We start from the raw sequence: 16,982 nt of genomic DNA, 5'->3' as shown, positions 1-16,982 counted from the left end.
GCAACTGACCAGATGCCTTGGGCTGCTTATGTATCTGCACCTTTGAGGCATTTTTAAGTATTTACGTGTCTTTAAAGAAAGACCTTATAGAAATCTTTTAAGACTATTTTAAAGACAGAGTCTTTTTTAAAAACAATTTTTATGTAAAGAAAGACCGGTAGATCATGTAGCCCTCAGATGACTTATTATTTATATAACCCCCACAAACAATTATCCTTATGAATAGAGTCATTTAATTAGATATGGTGGCACAAAATCTGTTTCTGACATTGGATAGTGTGTTCACTGTCATCACCTTGGTCTGGGAGGGCGTTTAGGTCAGCCTCAACTCTCTATTCAGGGTTATTCTGGATGATAGAAATGCTCTAAACCCTAGACTTCCTCCTTGCATGCCAAGGCCAAGTTGAGCAATTACTGATAACATCCTATTGTACCTGGATTAATACCATAGGCCAAGTAGAAAGGTCAATACAGACGCTTAAGGAGACAGCCACTTAGCTTCTAAGGTATATTGTAACGGTGTATGGGATTTATTTAACCAGATGGGCCTGGGAGCCTTGAGAATATGGTTAATCTCAATGCTACAAGTTGGATTCATTTTGTTGCTTGGAGCCCTGTTGATAATAGTCTTAATTATATGCTGTGAGATAGATGGAATGAATCTAGTCCAGGCCATTCTTAGTCACATTGATCAGTGTGGCCAAAGGAGTGTCATGCCCTTGGGAAAATTCACCACAAGCCAAAACAGTGGAGAAATAAGGGTGGCTTTGTGAGACAATTCCTCCTTGGGTTTCTCACTTCTCTGCATGTCTTGTGAGCAGTGGCATCTATGGCCTTTATTTCAGATTGTCTTTTCCATGATATTTGTATAGTGAACAAAGACTATAGGGCAGATAAATAAATCTGAAAAATGTATTCCAAATTTGAAAAGTAAATAGGATGTCCCTTTAAGGCAGTGGTGGACTTGCTTACCATTCATTATAAACATTTGGGTTTTACAAGCGCAGAATTCATAACAAGATTTTACGGTCGATGCTTCATTTTTAGACCACGTTCTCCTGGGAGTATCCTAGATTTGAACTTTGTTAAAAAGCCATTTCTTAATTTTAGACTTAATTTTAAGACTTTCAAAACCATCAAGTCTTGCTAGTTTCTTTCTGTTTAATGGCACTTTCATTTTCTCTCTTCTTTCACATTTTACTATAAGCAGTAAGAAGAAATCAGGCAGCACCTGACTACTTTGTTAGGAAATCATGTAGGTAGATTCGTCGCTCAGTTCACAAGGAACATTTTCTACTTTCTCACTAGAGAAGGTGATAATGTTACTAAGCTTTTTGTCACCGTGTTAATAAGGACTCTTGCCTCCAGATTTCCGCTAATAGTGTAAGGCAATTTAGACTCACTCTAATACACTCTTCAGAATGCTTCTAGCCTTTACCCACTGCCTGTTTCCAAAGTCACTCCTGTGTTACTTTTGCGTTTATTTTGGCAGTCTCCCCCTTCTATTGCTGCATAACAAATTGCCACCAAAACTTAGCAACTTAAAATACGAAATATTTGTATGTTACAGCATCTTTGGGTCAATTTACCTGGATGTCTCTGAGTCAGGATCTCTGTGGTCATCTAAACACTCCACTGGGAGAGCATCTGCTTCCAAGCTTATTTACAACTGTTGGAAGGGCTCAGAGGACCTACTTCCAAGTCCCCCCCATGTGACTGTTGGCCAGCATCAGGTCCTTGCTGGGTTTTGGCCAGAAATACCGATTCCTTGCGATATGGGACTCTCCATGCTCATAACATGGCAACTTGCTTCTTAGTAGTGAGGGCTCAGAGAGAAAGCAAGAAAACAAAAGAGAAGCAACTCATAGTCATTTTGTAAACTAAATGTCAGAAGTGACATTCCATTACTTTTGTTTTATCTCGTTGTTAAAAGTCAATCACTAGGCTGGGCGCCTGTAGCTCGGTGGTTAGGATGCCAGCCACATACTCTGGGGCTGGTGGGTTTGAACCTGGCCTGGGCCTGCTAAACAAAAAAGAAAAGAAAAAAAAAATAGCCAAGTATTGTAACGGGCTACAGTGTAGCTGTGGTAGTCCCAGCTACTAGGGAGACTGAGGCAAGAGAATCGCTTGGGCCCGAGTTCGAGGTTGCTGTGAGCTGTGTTGCCGCAGCACTCTACCCAGGGCGGTGTAATAAGACTCTGTCTAAAAAAAAAAAGTCATTCACTAGGTCCAGCCCACACTCAGAGGGAGGGGATAAAACAGGGGCATGAATTTCTAGGAAGCAGGGAACACTTGGGGTCATTTTAGAGTCTACCCACCAATACAGGAAATAGAGTCCCTGATTTTGGAATATACTTTCCAAAAGGAAGGGAGAAAACACCAAAAAGACTTTAATGTAAACTCAGGTGCTAACTTATGAATTACCACAATTGCTAGAAAATTTTAAGAAGGAAAAGATGAGTTTGAGTTGTTGGAAAAGATCATATTGGCAAGATTTTATTGCTTGGGATTTGAGAAAGAATAATCATCAGCAGTATCCCCAATGACCTATGAAGCTGAAAGCCTGAAGGCAAGGGAACACATATCAGTGATCAACACATAGATTTTAGATGTTTCTTGATGCGGTGACTGGACAATCAGAATAGACTAAAAAAGGAAAATTAGGAAACATTCTGAGAACAAAAGATTGATAGAAAATTTTGAATGAGTTGATGAATTGGGGGCGAAATGAATGTATACGATGGGCCAGGCATCATATTGGATATTTTGCATATTTTATTTCTTTAAGTTCTCTGCATATGAGATTGTTATCTTTGACACCATTTTATAGACGAGGAGACCACAAAAGATACAAGCACAATGACTTGCCCACGATCGTGCAGCTGCGACATGGAGTTTTTTCTGTTTGGGGGTCCTGGTCTTTGCAACCCCAGAGCCCACGTTTTTTTATGACCATATTTTATGGTGTTGTTTTGAAGAAACAAGAAATGTTGAAGATAATCATAGTCATAAATGTGGTCAGTTAGTGTATTTTAGGCACTATGATGAACTCTTTGAAGATAATTACCTCTATGCATTCCCAGAACAGCCTCTGGAAGAAGGTGCTGTTATTCCCATTCTGTAAACGAGCACGTGACATTCAAGGAGACTAAGTGGACTGTCATTACAAAACTAGGACACGCAGAAGTCACTGACAAAAAATGGAAAGAGAGATGCCTGTGCAGAGAAGGGGATGCTTTTACCGAGAGCCATCTGGATGGTTGGTGCAGATTTAGGAATTTAAAACAGTAAGTGTAAGCTTGAGGTCTTTTTCTTCCAGAGAAGAAACAACTCTCTTCTGTTCTCTTACAGAACTGAGTCTGAAAATACATAGAACCAAATTCAAATCCAATAAACAAATTCTAACAAAAACTGCATAATTAAGGCTATTTTTATGATTAGCACCATTTAGTTTCCCTGAATTTACCAGAGCAAACATTGCTACAGCAAAAATTACTGCTGGTGGTTGAACCTAACAACAAGAGAAAATCCCCAGAAGGGTCATTTGGGCCCCAGCTGCAGCTGCGTTTCACTATATTTCATGCCGGAAAGCTGAGATTAACAGGAAAATCAGGCCCCGCCGTGCTGTGCAGATGTGACTACAACTGTTTGAATTTATTCAGCAAACATTTGTTTAGTGTCCACTATATGCCAAGCAATGTCCCGGTCATGCCGGGATTGCAGGGATAAATTGTACCTGGCACTCTCCAGGAACTTTCGGACAAAAGAAGTTGAGGGGAGAGGGCAGATATAAAAACATCTAAGTGTTAATGAGTGATGTGAGGCATCCCGTAGGAATAAAAAGGAGTAGATTAGGAAAGGCTTGCTGGTAGCAGTATCACAAGATGTTCATCTTGGATCGCTGGGTAGGTGGAGGCCAGTAAGTGGGGAGAACAGAAGCATAGAATTTTCCCTGGGTTTGGGTAGAAACTGGTCCCTACTCCACAAATGGGAATATGAGAAAAGGAGCATGTTTAGGCAAGGGAAGAGTTTTACTTCAGAGATTTCATGCATTAACGTCTGGTAGGAACTTAGGAGACCCAAGCATAGCAAAGTTACAAGGCATAGCTTGGAGAGGCTTACGGTATTGGTTCCAGCAGTACTCACAACAGAGATCACTTGTTGTGAGCACCTGGCATGTGCCAGACCTTTAGTTAAATACTCAAGCAGCATCTACCTTAATGTGACAACCTTGTTATGCAAAGGAACTATTCTGTCTTCACTTTATAGGTGAAGTAATTGAAGCTAACTTTCTCATCAATAGTTACTCTCGGTTCCTTTTGTAAAACTTAGACTGATATCTTCAGCTTTCATGAGTGTTCCGGGCTCTACCCTGTTTACCTGAAAATAAGACATCCTCCGAAAATAAGACCTACTTACAGGAAAGATAAGACGTCCCCTGAAAATAAGACCTAGCGCATCTTTGGGAGCACACCTTAAAATAAGACACTGTCTTATTTTCGGGGAAACAGGGTAGTAAGTCTCCATACTAAATCAGCCATGAGTCAAAAGTTTAGTGCTTACCAAGAGGCAAAACCTGTTGTCTATACTATTATTGTAATTGTGTTATTTAATAAAATATTAAGGGTGCTGATGTAGTATGTATCTGGAGGTAATGCTTTGGGAAGCTGTAATAAAGACTGATAGCTCAAAAAAAAAAAAAAGTGACAGAGGGTGTAAAAGACAGGAGAAAACCATAAATATCTAGAGTAATGTTGTGCCCATTTTGCCTTGCAAGGATTGTTTTCCATCCATTGTAAAGGCCCTACAATAATTTTATAGACTATATGTTGTGGTTGGCTTATTGAAGAGTGTGCGAAACATCAGACTCATAAGCCAACAGGAAGAATGAACTCTGAGATTAAAAGACAAATAAATTAATACTTCTGTGATTTAAGTAGCCATAAAATAGGGTATGTGTGTGTTCGTTTTTCAAGGATTTTGCTCTATATTATAATTAACCCACCAACTATTGCTCCCCATCCTTTTAAAGGGAGAGAAAGGACTAGAACTTTGAGAGACCGGTAGACACAGGTGGAAATCTTCAAAGTAAATTGAACGATAATGTTCAAAGTTGTGGAAGGTGAAACTCAACAGATTATGCACCAGGGTTTTGGGTTGGGGAAACAGGAAAGAAATGTATTCCCAATCCCCACCCCACCCCTGCCCTCCCGCAAAGCTTTAGTTTCTATAGACTGGAAGCAACATAGCTTAGAAGAAAGAGCTTTGGGATATGTAAATTTAGCTTCAACAACTTAACTAATTGTTGGACCTTAGGTCAAGTCCCAAGTCTTGGTTTCCTAAAATTAAGATAAATAGTACAATAAACCCATGTCACACAGTCCTTGAGGAATGTGCAATGCTTGGCACACAATAAGTTTCAAAAGGATTGTTCTTCATTCCCCCCCTTTTTATGGGGCTATTAAAAAGTATATGATTTTAATCAATAAAGTGGGTAAGGACATGAAAGGGAATATTTACTTTTTCTGTCATAGTTTACCCTCAGAGCTGTTCCTGCCACATTTGAAGTGGATTTGTGAGTTGGGACAAAGAATTTCAAGAGTCTCTGGTTACTTGCAAGATTCTGAATTTGGCCAAAAATAGAAGAAAGAGTTGGATACCAATGGAAATACTTTGTTATAGCAAAGTTTTTTGGGATCCAGTCTAGTTTTGAGGTTTACAACATTCTCTTAACAAATTTCATGTCATTTATTTTACTTGCAGTGTAACCATAAAAATAATTTCTATTCCCCCCCAAAAAAGAATGAAATCAGAAGAAGCAATAATTCTTAGTCCACTAAGAATAACTTTTTCATTTGCAGATATTTATGAGATTCTGCAATAAGTGTATCCTGAAGCCTAGTCAGGGTGGGACTGTCTGATGGTCATCGAGAGAGTGATAACATAGTGTTTAAACACCCTATCCATAGCATGTAAGAAATAATAAGTAGCATCAAGGCAGTGAAAGCCATATTTGTCCTTAGGATGCTTCTAAGGCTAGTCGGAGAGAAAACATTAGTAAATGGAAAGATGAATGATAAGAATTTTAGCAAGATGACAGGTAATTTGGGTATCGTGAGAGAGAGGAGACTGGCTAATTCAACAAAAGAATCAAGAATTATTAACTTACATTTATGAAGACAATTTTGATAATTAAAGTACATATGGATGACAAGGCCAGAACTGTGGTTAGAGGTAAGAATTACCTATGCTTTATATTCTTACATCCTATTATTCAGTGTAAGTTTGTTAAAGATGTATCTGATAGAAGTCTGCCTTCTGACAAGTGACAATAGTGCAGTTTCTTGATAAAACCTCCTTAGGAAGTTCTAGATGTTACCAAGCAAATGCAGTTAGAATTCTTGGATTTATTAAAAATACTTGTTGAGATCCTGTTACGAAAGGCCCCATCCTTAGGCACAAATTTGTATTAACACCCTCACGTATAGTGAACAAGCACTTATTTTTAAGCTGGCAAAGGGAAATCAAATTGTTCATTTCATGTTGTATTTAAAATGTGCCACATGTAAAGGCTTAGTCAGACTTTAAATTTAGCTTAAGATTTTCTTGAGTCGTTTGATTCTATTCATCAAACTGATTATATAGAATTGAATTTTATATACCTGTTTTAAGCCTTCATAATAAAGGCTTGGCTTTGCTATTAGTTGTAATTATAGTGTTAAAAGCAAGTGTAGTTTTATACTTCTTCATGAAAACTTTCAAGAAGGTATCTTGAGATTGTTTATTTACCAACCTTACTATATTCCTATTAATTAATATCACTGGAATTTATAGGCCATTTTGGAACTCTTTTTCTAGAATGGCCATCACAGCTGTTGTAGTAAAAGGTCTGACAACTAAATTTGCGAACTCATCTAGAAAAAGTGCTTTGCAGGGTAGACTAGGCCCTGGCACTGGTGCATAGCTTCCCAAGGGAAGTACTTTGAAGGTGACTGTAGTGATATTCATCAATGAGGTATCTAGCACTTTTTTTCTAGGATGAGTTTGTGAACTTAATTGTCTGAACTCGTAGTTTAGAAAACCACTGCTCTGCATGAAATACTCTGAGCTTACTTCTATACACAAATGCCGCCAAAGTCAAGGTCTTCATGATCATAAGTTCTGTGTAGGAAGCAGAGTCTAAGGGACACTGAAGCTGTGTGTGCTGTGTCCTCAGGTCAGCGGCCCCCGGATTTTCTATTAGAAGTTGTATCTACTTCCAGGCTCTGCAACTTAAAGAAATGTGAAGAACTTGAAGCCAGAGTCAGAGTATAACCACAAAGACAATTACAGGCAATGCAATTCGAGGCAACTAGAATTATTTTATTGAAAAAGAGGAAATCTGAAGACAATTTAACAATGTTCTTGCAGACATTGGGAATTATTACATTCGAGTTAATGACCAGATTTTCTTCATCTGCAAATATGGACAAAAAAATAATAAAATAAAGGGTTTCAACTTTAGCAAGACTTTCAGCTTTAGCAAGAAGAATATAGTACAGAACCCAAAGAAAAAACCAGCAATCAGATGCTGAGCCTATTTAATCAAGGGAATAGATCATTCAGTAAAGTGTTTATGAAAGGTTTTTTTTAAAGCAATATAAATTCCTATCTGTGTTTTATGTGTTAAATAAAGGACTACCTGGAGGATCAGGCACGAATTAAATGAACTTTGTCTTTTTAACCCTGTGAATCAGTGATTTATTTTTAAATTATATCATAAGGTATAGATTTCAAACAATTATTTTGAATTATAGTCTCATAGCCTGATGCTGCCAGGAGAGGAGCTACTTTCTAATAATGTTAAGGAAGTTAGTGTGAAGAGGAACATTTATTCCAGAGGTCGTGAACTCAAGTACCAACAGAGACCTGCAGGTATTATAAAGGAGGGACACTAACCATGTAGAACAAAATGAAGTTAGGGAAGTTACAGCGTATTGGAAAGTGTACGACCCATCTACAAGGGTCAGCCGCTACTAACTCTGGCCAATTTTCATCATGTCACCATGTGCCTATATTGTCAGGTCTTTGGCTTTCTCAAGAAAGGACTTCATGTGAAATCTTTTTGTTTTTCATGTTGACAAAATACAAGTACCCAGCAGGCAAAATAATACACATGTGCAGGCTGTGAGTTAGAAGCCTTTGTTTATCCTTGAGCTCACTGGTTAACCACTACAATATTTAACAAAGAGGACAAGACAGAACTGATGAACTCTTAGGAGAATCTGCTAAACCTTTGTAAGGTTTACTTAAGGTTCCTTCCAGCTTTACGAATCTTTGGACTCCTCCGTCCTCTTCCTGACTCCCAGTGTTGGGTGACTGATTCACACAAGAGGTGGGAATTTGAAGACATTACTTATTTTCCTTAGCATCATAATTTTATTTAGTAAAACCATCTGATACTCACTCAGATTGAAAATAAAACACAACTCTTATTTCTATGCTAAAGATGCTACTGATGCTGTTAGATTTTTAGAAATGCACTTGTGTATAGCATAGATTTGTCACTTTGGATCTTTGAACTAACATTTGTTTATAACATTGGCTGCATGAGGCATGCTTGACTTAAAAGCCTACTTACACTTTTACCATTTGGTGACATGTTTTACTTCTCTTTTATGAAATATTTTCAAATAACCCACCTCCACTTGGGGTAAGGACAGCTGGATTTCTGAAATCCTCTTCCTTTCAGACAGGAGAATATGCCACAGACGAAGATGAGGATGAGGTAGGACCTGTTCTTCCTGGCAGTGCCATTGAAGTCTTTGAGCTGCCGGAGAATGAGGACATGTTTTCCCCATCTGACCTGGACATAGCCAAGCTCAGTCACAAGTTCAAAGAGGTATGATGCTGACCTGCAGAATATTTTTCATGCTCGTGCATTTCATTATTATGTATTTTTGTTTGAATGATACATTAAGAAGAGTCGATTTTAAATGATGGTATTTTAATAACAAATTGTCCTAAGTCTCATTGAATTTCAAAGTAGAGTTTAAGTAGATCTCTTTCCATAATCGTTGATTTAAATGCTTATTTGTCAGAGTGGCAATTTACAACATATCTAATTTCAAGTTATAACTTAAATGTGCCGTTCTGTGGTAAGTTCAAGTTGTAATTTTTTCAGTTTTACAGAATTTTTGATACCTGATGATAAGCTTTCCTCTAAGGCAGTGATTTTCTAAAAAGCCTCTCTTTTCTTTCTTTTCCTGAAATAGACAGGTTCCTAATAAGCATCAGATGGCTTACTCAAAGGGTGTAATTGAAGAGAGTATAATGTACGGACTTTGAACAGAGTTAATAGAGCTAACGAGGGTGGTAAAGTGCACAGGGATTGGCAGCAGCAGGAAACTGTTACCATCTTTTTGCTTAATAGCTAAAGAGGGAGAGAGAGCTGCCCATCCTGCTCATTCTGAAGGAGGGCTGTTCAACATCCACAGCCTTATAAGGTGTAGCCCCTGCTAACAGCTACATCCTGGGGGCAAGGGTAGTAAATACCTTGGACCTGCTTTCCTTCCCTTGCTAATGCTTCTCTTAGCCCAAACCCAGGCAAGGGAGTTGGGGGACGCAGTCTCAGAGTCCGAGGAGATCAGGTCCCCTAGGTCAGGTGCATCAGAGAAGGGCCAAGAGTAGGTCCTGCATGGCTGGGTGCAGATAACTATGTAAACTCTTCTTCCACATTACCATGTAGAACCCCAGCGTGTAAAACAGAAACGGTGATGAATGCCTCCCCAAGCACTTCATTCTTCATTGTTTTGGGAGATTAACCTCCAGTGTTGAAGACAAACGTGTCATTATTTACAACGTCCTCATTTCTAATAGACTTTCTAAATTAACTGGTAGCTTCAAACCCAAGAGCAAGGCAGAAAAAGAGAAGTCCTGCAGGAAGTGGCTAAGTGGAAGAAAGAGGTATAATCTAGGCACCTGTTGCTCTGCATCTCTGGTTTATTTGGAGAATGTCGGTTATCTAGAAGAGTAGATAGACAACTTGTTCTTTAAAAAATCTCCCTTGAATGTGTTCTGTGAACCCAACTGTAATAAATACTGGAGGCAGTGAGTTAAGGTAGTATGTATGCCCTGGCAAAAGTCTGTAATAAAGCTCTTTCATATTGCCAGGTGAGTATGGCCCCTGGTCTTTGGTAGATAATTGAGCTGGAAGAAGAGTCTACATTCTTTCACAGAAGCTAAAGTGTTTAAAAAGTAGAAACAACACATGGACGGCTATATCCTCCAATTTCTGAACTGAGGCAAGGACTCAAAGCTCCATAAAAAATGTTTTAAGTGTGAACCATTATATAGACAACTGTGTGATCTAGACCAGGGGTTGGCAAACTATGAAACATTGTCAAAATCTCCAGCCTATGTCTTGTAAATAAAGTTTTATTCGAGCACGACCATGCCCATCTCTTTCTTTATTGCTTGTAGCTGATTTCATGCTACAACAGTAAAGTTGAGTAGTTGCAACAGAGACGATAGGACCTGAAAATTCTAAATTATTTGCTATCTGGCCCTTTGTAGAAAACTGTACTGAACCTAGTGTACCCAGCTGCATGATCTGGACCCATTCTATGTACAATGGCTGACGTATGTTTAACCTGACTAAACTGAGTCTGTAGCTTTGTTTTAATTTTGGTTTTTAAGAATTGGAAGTTTGTCGCCATCTCAAGAGCATGCAAATATCACATCATTCTACTTGGGATTCTTTTATCCTCTTTTGTTTTATATTTAATGTGAATATGTTCATTTCTTTAGGAGATGGCCATGCTGTCAACTGTGTTTCTTTATGGCATTTGTATCTTGTACACTGTCATCACCATCTCAAACTTCTTTATGTGATAAATATACATGTCTCATTACTGTCCAGCACTGGGTATTTTTTACAGGATTATGCACAAAGCCTGGGGTGAGTGTGGAGGGTCATGACGTACTGGAGTCTTTATGAAGTCTCATATTACAAAGTTCTTTTATTACTTTATAAGTAAAAACGTGGGTTATAACACTTGGGCAAAACACATCAGACTGACATCTCAATCAGTCCTGCTTTGGCTTTATCATCTATCTTCCTACTAGACTCTGAGCTCCTACGTTTTTGCTCACTGTCATATCCTCATCTTTGCACAGTTTTTGGTATACAGTTAGTAGTTAAATATTTTGTGAATGAATGGTGTCAATCATGTACTGGAGTTTGTGGCGTAAAATAAGACAAGTCCATATTTAATTTTCCAAATGGTTGATAGGTTAGCTAGCATTTTTATTAGATGCTTATTTACCCATTTCTCTAAATACTCTTTTACATTTTTATTGTAATTACCTTAAACTAGTAAATTAATTTGCAGGGAAGGGAACTATCATTTTTATGACGTTGAATCTTTTAATTTGAGTTCATGGAATATATTTGTTTAATCCAAATATTTTTTCTGATCCTCTCTAAAATTTTATAGTAACTTCTATTAGTTACATAAATGTTCAGCTATAGTATCAGAAAATATGACTAAAATGGGTTAATCAAAAGCTGACATGAAGATTGTATTAGCTTCAGTATAATTTAGGAAGTTTTCTCTGTATTCCTATTTTCAGAAATGGCTTTAATCAGAGACTTGAATGATTTGTGTAAGATAGAAATTTCTTTTCCTTAAAGTTTGTTATTACTTAGTTAAAACCATCTGCGTATTTGTGCAGGAAGATTTTAAATATCTTTTATAATAGCTGTAATTCTATCAAGTTTTTGATTTTGACGGGATAATTTTGATACTTTTTATTTTTAAAGAAGTTTATATATTTCCTCTATGCTTTGTATTTATCAACTTAGATTTTTATAAATAATTTTCAAAGTATCGAAGTATTTTATATCTGTAATTAGTTACCCTTCCTTTTTAAATTTGAATTTTTTTTTACTTTTTTACTATTATTGTATCTATCGTGTTAGTTTTTAAGTTTCTAATTGTTTCTTCTTAATAAAAAGAAATACCAGTATCTTTATTTTTCTTCCTTCTTCTTTTTTGATGTTGATCAATTTCAGTCAGTACATTTATAACTCTTACATTCTAATAAGTACAATATTTCTGAATATTGCTTTAGCTACATGTTAATAACTTTTTATATGTAGAATGCTCTTTTATATGTAATTTCCTTTTTTTTTTTTGGCCGGGGCTGGGTTTAAACCCGCCACCTCCGGCATATGGGACCGGCGCCCTACCCGCTGAGCCACAGGTGCCGCCCTGTAATTTCCTTTTTAACACAAGAATTACATAGTAGTATATTTTTTACCTTCCAGACATATGGAACTTTATTTTGCTATACTTTGTTATTAGGTTTTAACTTTATTACCCTCTGATTAGAAAGCATAACTGCAGTTAGATAGTGTTTGTGGAAGAGTTTGTAGCTGGATTCATAAACAGCTTTAATATTAATTTTAATATTAAATATACTTTAATATACCCTGTATATGCAAAAAGCATACATATTCTATGCTTGGGTATGAAGTTTATATCTTTTTTATGTTCAGATAAGGTTAATAATACAAACACATACCTTTCTTCTAGAACATGGCTTAGATTTTGTCTGCTTGATTTACCAATTCTGAAAGGCACGTATTAAAATCACCAGCTACTGTTGTTTAAATCTTTGCTGTTAGCTGCACAGATGTTCAGGTTTATTACAACTTCTTGATTTATTGTAACATCTCTCTTGCCCTCTGATGCATTTTGCCCCCAATTCCATTTTGCCTGATAGCGAAAATGCAACAGTGGATTTCTTTTGTGTTATATTTTCTTTACAGCATCTATTTTTTTTTAATCATTTTATTTTCATCCACTCTATGTTTTGGTTTAAGTATATTTCCTTTTGGCAACCTATTTCCACATCTTATTTTTGTACTACTCTGGGGGTCTTTTTGAGTTAGTTAATGAGTTTAATTGATCCACAGTATGCCAGCCACTTTATTTTACATTTGCACTGTCTATGCTTTCTTCTTGCTTTTTAAAAAATATTTCTACCTACTTGCCATCAGATACACCACATTTTCTTTTCTTTTTCTTCTTCTTCTTCTTTTTTTTTTTTTTTGAGACAGTGTCTTACTCTTTCACCCTGGGTAGAGTGTCATGGCTTCACAGCTCACAGCAATCTCAAACTCTTGGGCTCAAAAGATCCTCTTGCCTCAGCGTTCTGAGTAGCTGGGACTACAGGCTCACAATGCTATTTTTAGCAGAGATGGAGCCTTGCTCTTGCTTAGGCTGGTCTCAAACTCCTGAACTCAGGCAATCCACCGGCCTTGGCCTCTGAGAGTGGTAGGATTTTAGCCATGAGCTACTGTACTGGCCACACCAAATTTTTATCTGCTGCTTACGAGTTAGACATTTTTGATTCATTACTCTGACTGACTTTGACCCAGTCTTAGGTTATTTTTTCCTAGCAATATATAGAACAGATCACTCTCTATATCTTCAGCATTTAACAAAATAATAACCATAGTATATTCTCCTCTGCTTCTCTTCTCATTGCCAACTTTTTATATTTCAGAAGTTTTTGTTAAATATATTTATGGGTAAACCTTCTGCACAAGTAGTTGAAGCTCGCTTACACTGTCTAACTAAAATGGGATTCTGGTATTGCCCTGATTTACCTACCACGTGGCACCAAAGGTTGAGGTAGTGAACAGGAGGTCCAAGCATCAGACTATGGCTGGGCCATCTCTGACTTACCTCCTTACCAGGTTGTGTGGACAAGATTAAAGACTAACTAAATTGCTGTCCTTTATTTCTGGTTACTGGTGCTCTCCTGTTTCAGATGTGTTTCCCAAAGACGTGTGAAAACATCTGTGCTCTGTCTCTTAAGAGTTTCTCACACATCTTGTGTTAACCAATGGACGAGGCTGGCCCTAAGTCCCATAAGCATTCCTTTTTTCTCTTTGGGGCTCTCTAAAGCTGAATTCAAGAGAACAGGAAATAGGCTTTTGTTACTTTGCTGTGTTGTCCTAAACCGGATGTTTCCTCCTACTTAATTCTGTCATTTCTACCTTGCTTTTTCTTTATTCCATCATCCTGTTTTCCTCAGGAATCTTTGCGCGTATTCTAACTTCTTAAAAGCAATGCTCGATTTATTGTCATACTTCATTGTTTAAATACAGAAGCGGTTAAAATCACGACTCTGTATTATTATGCCTTCGGCCACATAGTTTAGTTTCGATGTACATTCCTGTTGTCATCACTTCAGAGTCTGTATCTTTCGTCTTTACTGTTCCATTTTCTCTTCAACTTGAGTAATTAAAGAAACAGTTTGTAGATTGATACAGGTAATTGTGATAAAAATGACATTATATGCTTTAGATCTTTTGTATTGTTAATCTTTTTTTTAGTTTAACCTAAGAAATGAAGACTCATTGTAGAATTAAAGCTCGTCATTACATTTTGTATATTATAGCTTCGATTATCTATTTTAATGCCATAGTAAAAATATATAAAATACAACAAATATTATCTTTTATGTATACATTTGAGTTATTATTCTTAATGCTGGTTTGTTTGTTTTTTTGTACTTATTGGATAACTACCAGTGTATAAGTATGTGATTACTTTTAACATAACCCTATAGGCAGCACTTTGTTTTATTCTAATTTTACAGATATGATAAGAAAATGTGACCAATTTAAATTTATTGCTATAATTATTCAAAGTCTAATTGCTGTCATCTTGTTTTGCACTTTATATTTCTTTTATGTTTATTGGTTTTTCCTATCCTTAACTTTTTAAAAAAGTATTCTCCTTAGACATTTAGAGCAAATTAGTGTCATTTTGATTGCTCCATATGGAAGTTTTTGATTGTTCTTAAAATTTATTTGTTACATTTTTTTAAAACTTATGTTTTCAGTTAGCTTTATAATGGTATTTACAACACATAGTTATATTCTCAGGGTATTCAGTAAGCACTGTTATTCGTTTTGCAGCATAATTTCTGAATTCTTAAGTTCTGAATTTTTCTTAATTTCTCAGAGTATATCTTTAAGTAATTTATTATTTGTGGCGGGTATAGTTGTCATGAGCTTCCCATACCGAGAATGACATTCTAATTATCCTGACAGAAATGATAATTAGCTAGGTTTAACATTTGATTCACAACCTTCTTTTCTGGTGAAGTAGTAGGGCAAACTTTATACTTTAAGCACATTTTAAAGGAAAAGTCTAACAGCAGGCTGCCCTTGGCATGCTTTATTTTTTTAGCCTTATAATTTAATAAATGTAGTTATTACAATTTCTCGAGCAGACTTCCTTTCATTGTTTTTTTCTTTCTAATTGGCTTTGTTTTATATTTGTTTTTGTTTTGTTTCCTTTTTGTCCCCCCCCCATTTTCTAGAAACACTGTCACCCATATTGATTTCCTTTTTAAGGTTTTATTTTGTCTATTTTTTTTGTCTGCAGTTGTTTCTCAAATTTGTCCTGTCACATGAATGATTTTCTTTTCTGTAGAATTAAGTATGCATTTAACTTCAAATTCATTTGTGCTTCTTAATATTGCTAAATGACTTGCTGCTCGTATTAAAAGCCGAGATTTCTCACTCTCTGTCCAACCTTTACTCATCCATCGCACTTTGCTTTCTCTTCATCCTACTAGCACAGAGAGTTACATTAAAATATCTTTTTACTTAGGGGACACATCATTTTCACAGGTTTACGTATTTGTGTTTTCAGATTGATAATCTCTTTATCTTGATCTGTAGTATTCTTTAATAGACCCAAGGCAGCCTGCTTTTTCTTTATTTATCTTGAAATGAAACAAAAACTTTTTTTGTATTTGGTGTTAGTTGGCAGTTATTCACTTTTTGATTGTGAGTCTCACTTTTAGACCCACATCAAAAGGGCCCTTTTTTTTTTTGAGGCACTTTATTTTTTTTTTTCCCCCTTTTTCCCTCAATAGAGTGCTGTGGTGTCATAGCTTGTAGCACCTCAAACTCTTGGGCTTTAAGCAATTCTCTTGCCTCAGCCTCCCAAGTAACTGAGACTATAGGCTCCCGCCACAGTGCCTGGCTATTTTTAGAGATGAGGCTCAGGCTAGTCTTGAACTGGTGAGCTCAGGCAATCCATTTGCCTTGGCCTCCCCGAGTACTAGGATTATAGACATGAGCGCCTAGCAAGAGGGCATTTTCATGTGCCTAGTTTCCAGCCCAAACTTGCTGTTTCTAGCAGTTTATCCTCAAGGGCAATTCTCCTTACTAAGGAGAGATATTCCCAAATCTCACCACTCAGTTCTTCAAGTTAAAAAAAGAACTAAGGGCGGCACCTGTGGCTCAAAGGAGTAGGGTGCCAGCCCCATATGCAGGAAGTGGCGGGTTCAAACCCAGCCCCGGCCCAACACTGCAAAAAAAAAAAAAGAAAGAAAAACTAAAAGAGATAATTTTCAGTATTCACTGCTACCAAGTCGCTTACTAAGACCACCCCTGTCCATGTTATTGCACTTTGGGGTCTGCAGCTGAAAGTATATTAGCCTGTGAGCTTTCTCTGTTGTAACAGTTGCATTCTGAATGAACAGGGAATACTGAGCGGGCCAGCCAGGCAGGCTGCAGTCCTGTTCCTGGACAAGACTATAGAGATTGTTCACTTTTCCTATTGGACAAACAATGAGGGTGGCGCAAAGTGTCTCCCGATGATCAGAGTAAATCTCGAATAGATTTTTCTTACTTCAACTTCATGGAACAGTCATTTTTAATTGTTGTGTTCATTTGCGGTTATGAGTTTTTGTTTGTTTGTTTTTTACTAGTAATTCAGAGGAAAGCAGGGAAAGCTTGCCTCGGGGGCTGCTAGCTCCCTGACATTCACACTGGCAGGCCGGTTCCTCCTCTCACCACTGTTCTGTAAAAACTGCTCCATATTTCTCTTGAGGTAAAAATGAAGTTTAAAAGGTGTGTTACCTTATTTACTTAGGTCTATGAAAAAGAACCTCGGAAAGTTATAAAT

At 37.0% G+C, this 16,982-nt stretch overlaps 1 protein-coding gene across 11 annotated transcripts in view; it reads left to right on the top strand.

Annotated features, from left to right (window-relative positions):
- The window catches only part of PPP1R9A (protein phosphatase 1 regulatory subunit 9A), a 320,283-nt gene that overhangs the window by 238,654 nt on the left and 64,647 nt on the right, over window positions 1-16,982 (top strand). For 10 of the 11 annotated variants that reach the window (XM_053553455.1, XM_053553454.1, XM_053553450.1 and 7 more), the window contains one exon: window positions 8,732-8,881. The exons of the other annotated variant lie outside the window; for it this stretch is intronic. In XM_053553455.1, the coding sequence (XP_053409430.1) occupies window positions 8,732-8,881 (150 nt within the window). The remainder of the gene's footprint in view (window positions 1-8,731; window positions 8,882-16,982) is intronic. 11 annotated transcript variants of the gene reach the window in all.

This window comes from Nycticebus coucang, chromosome 11 (assembly GCF_027406575.1).
Source record: "Nycticebus coucang isolate mNycCou1 chromosome 11, mNycCou1.pri, whole genome shotgun sequence".
Classification (NCBI taxonomy): domain Eukaryota; kingdom Metazoa; phylum Chordata; class Mammalia; order Primates; family Lorisidae; genus Nycticebus; species Nycticebus coucang.
This window is presented reverse-complemented; position numbering and strand designations above follow the sequence as displayed.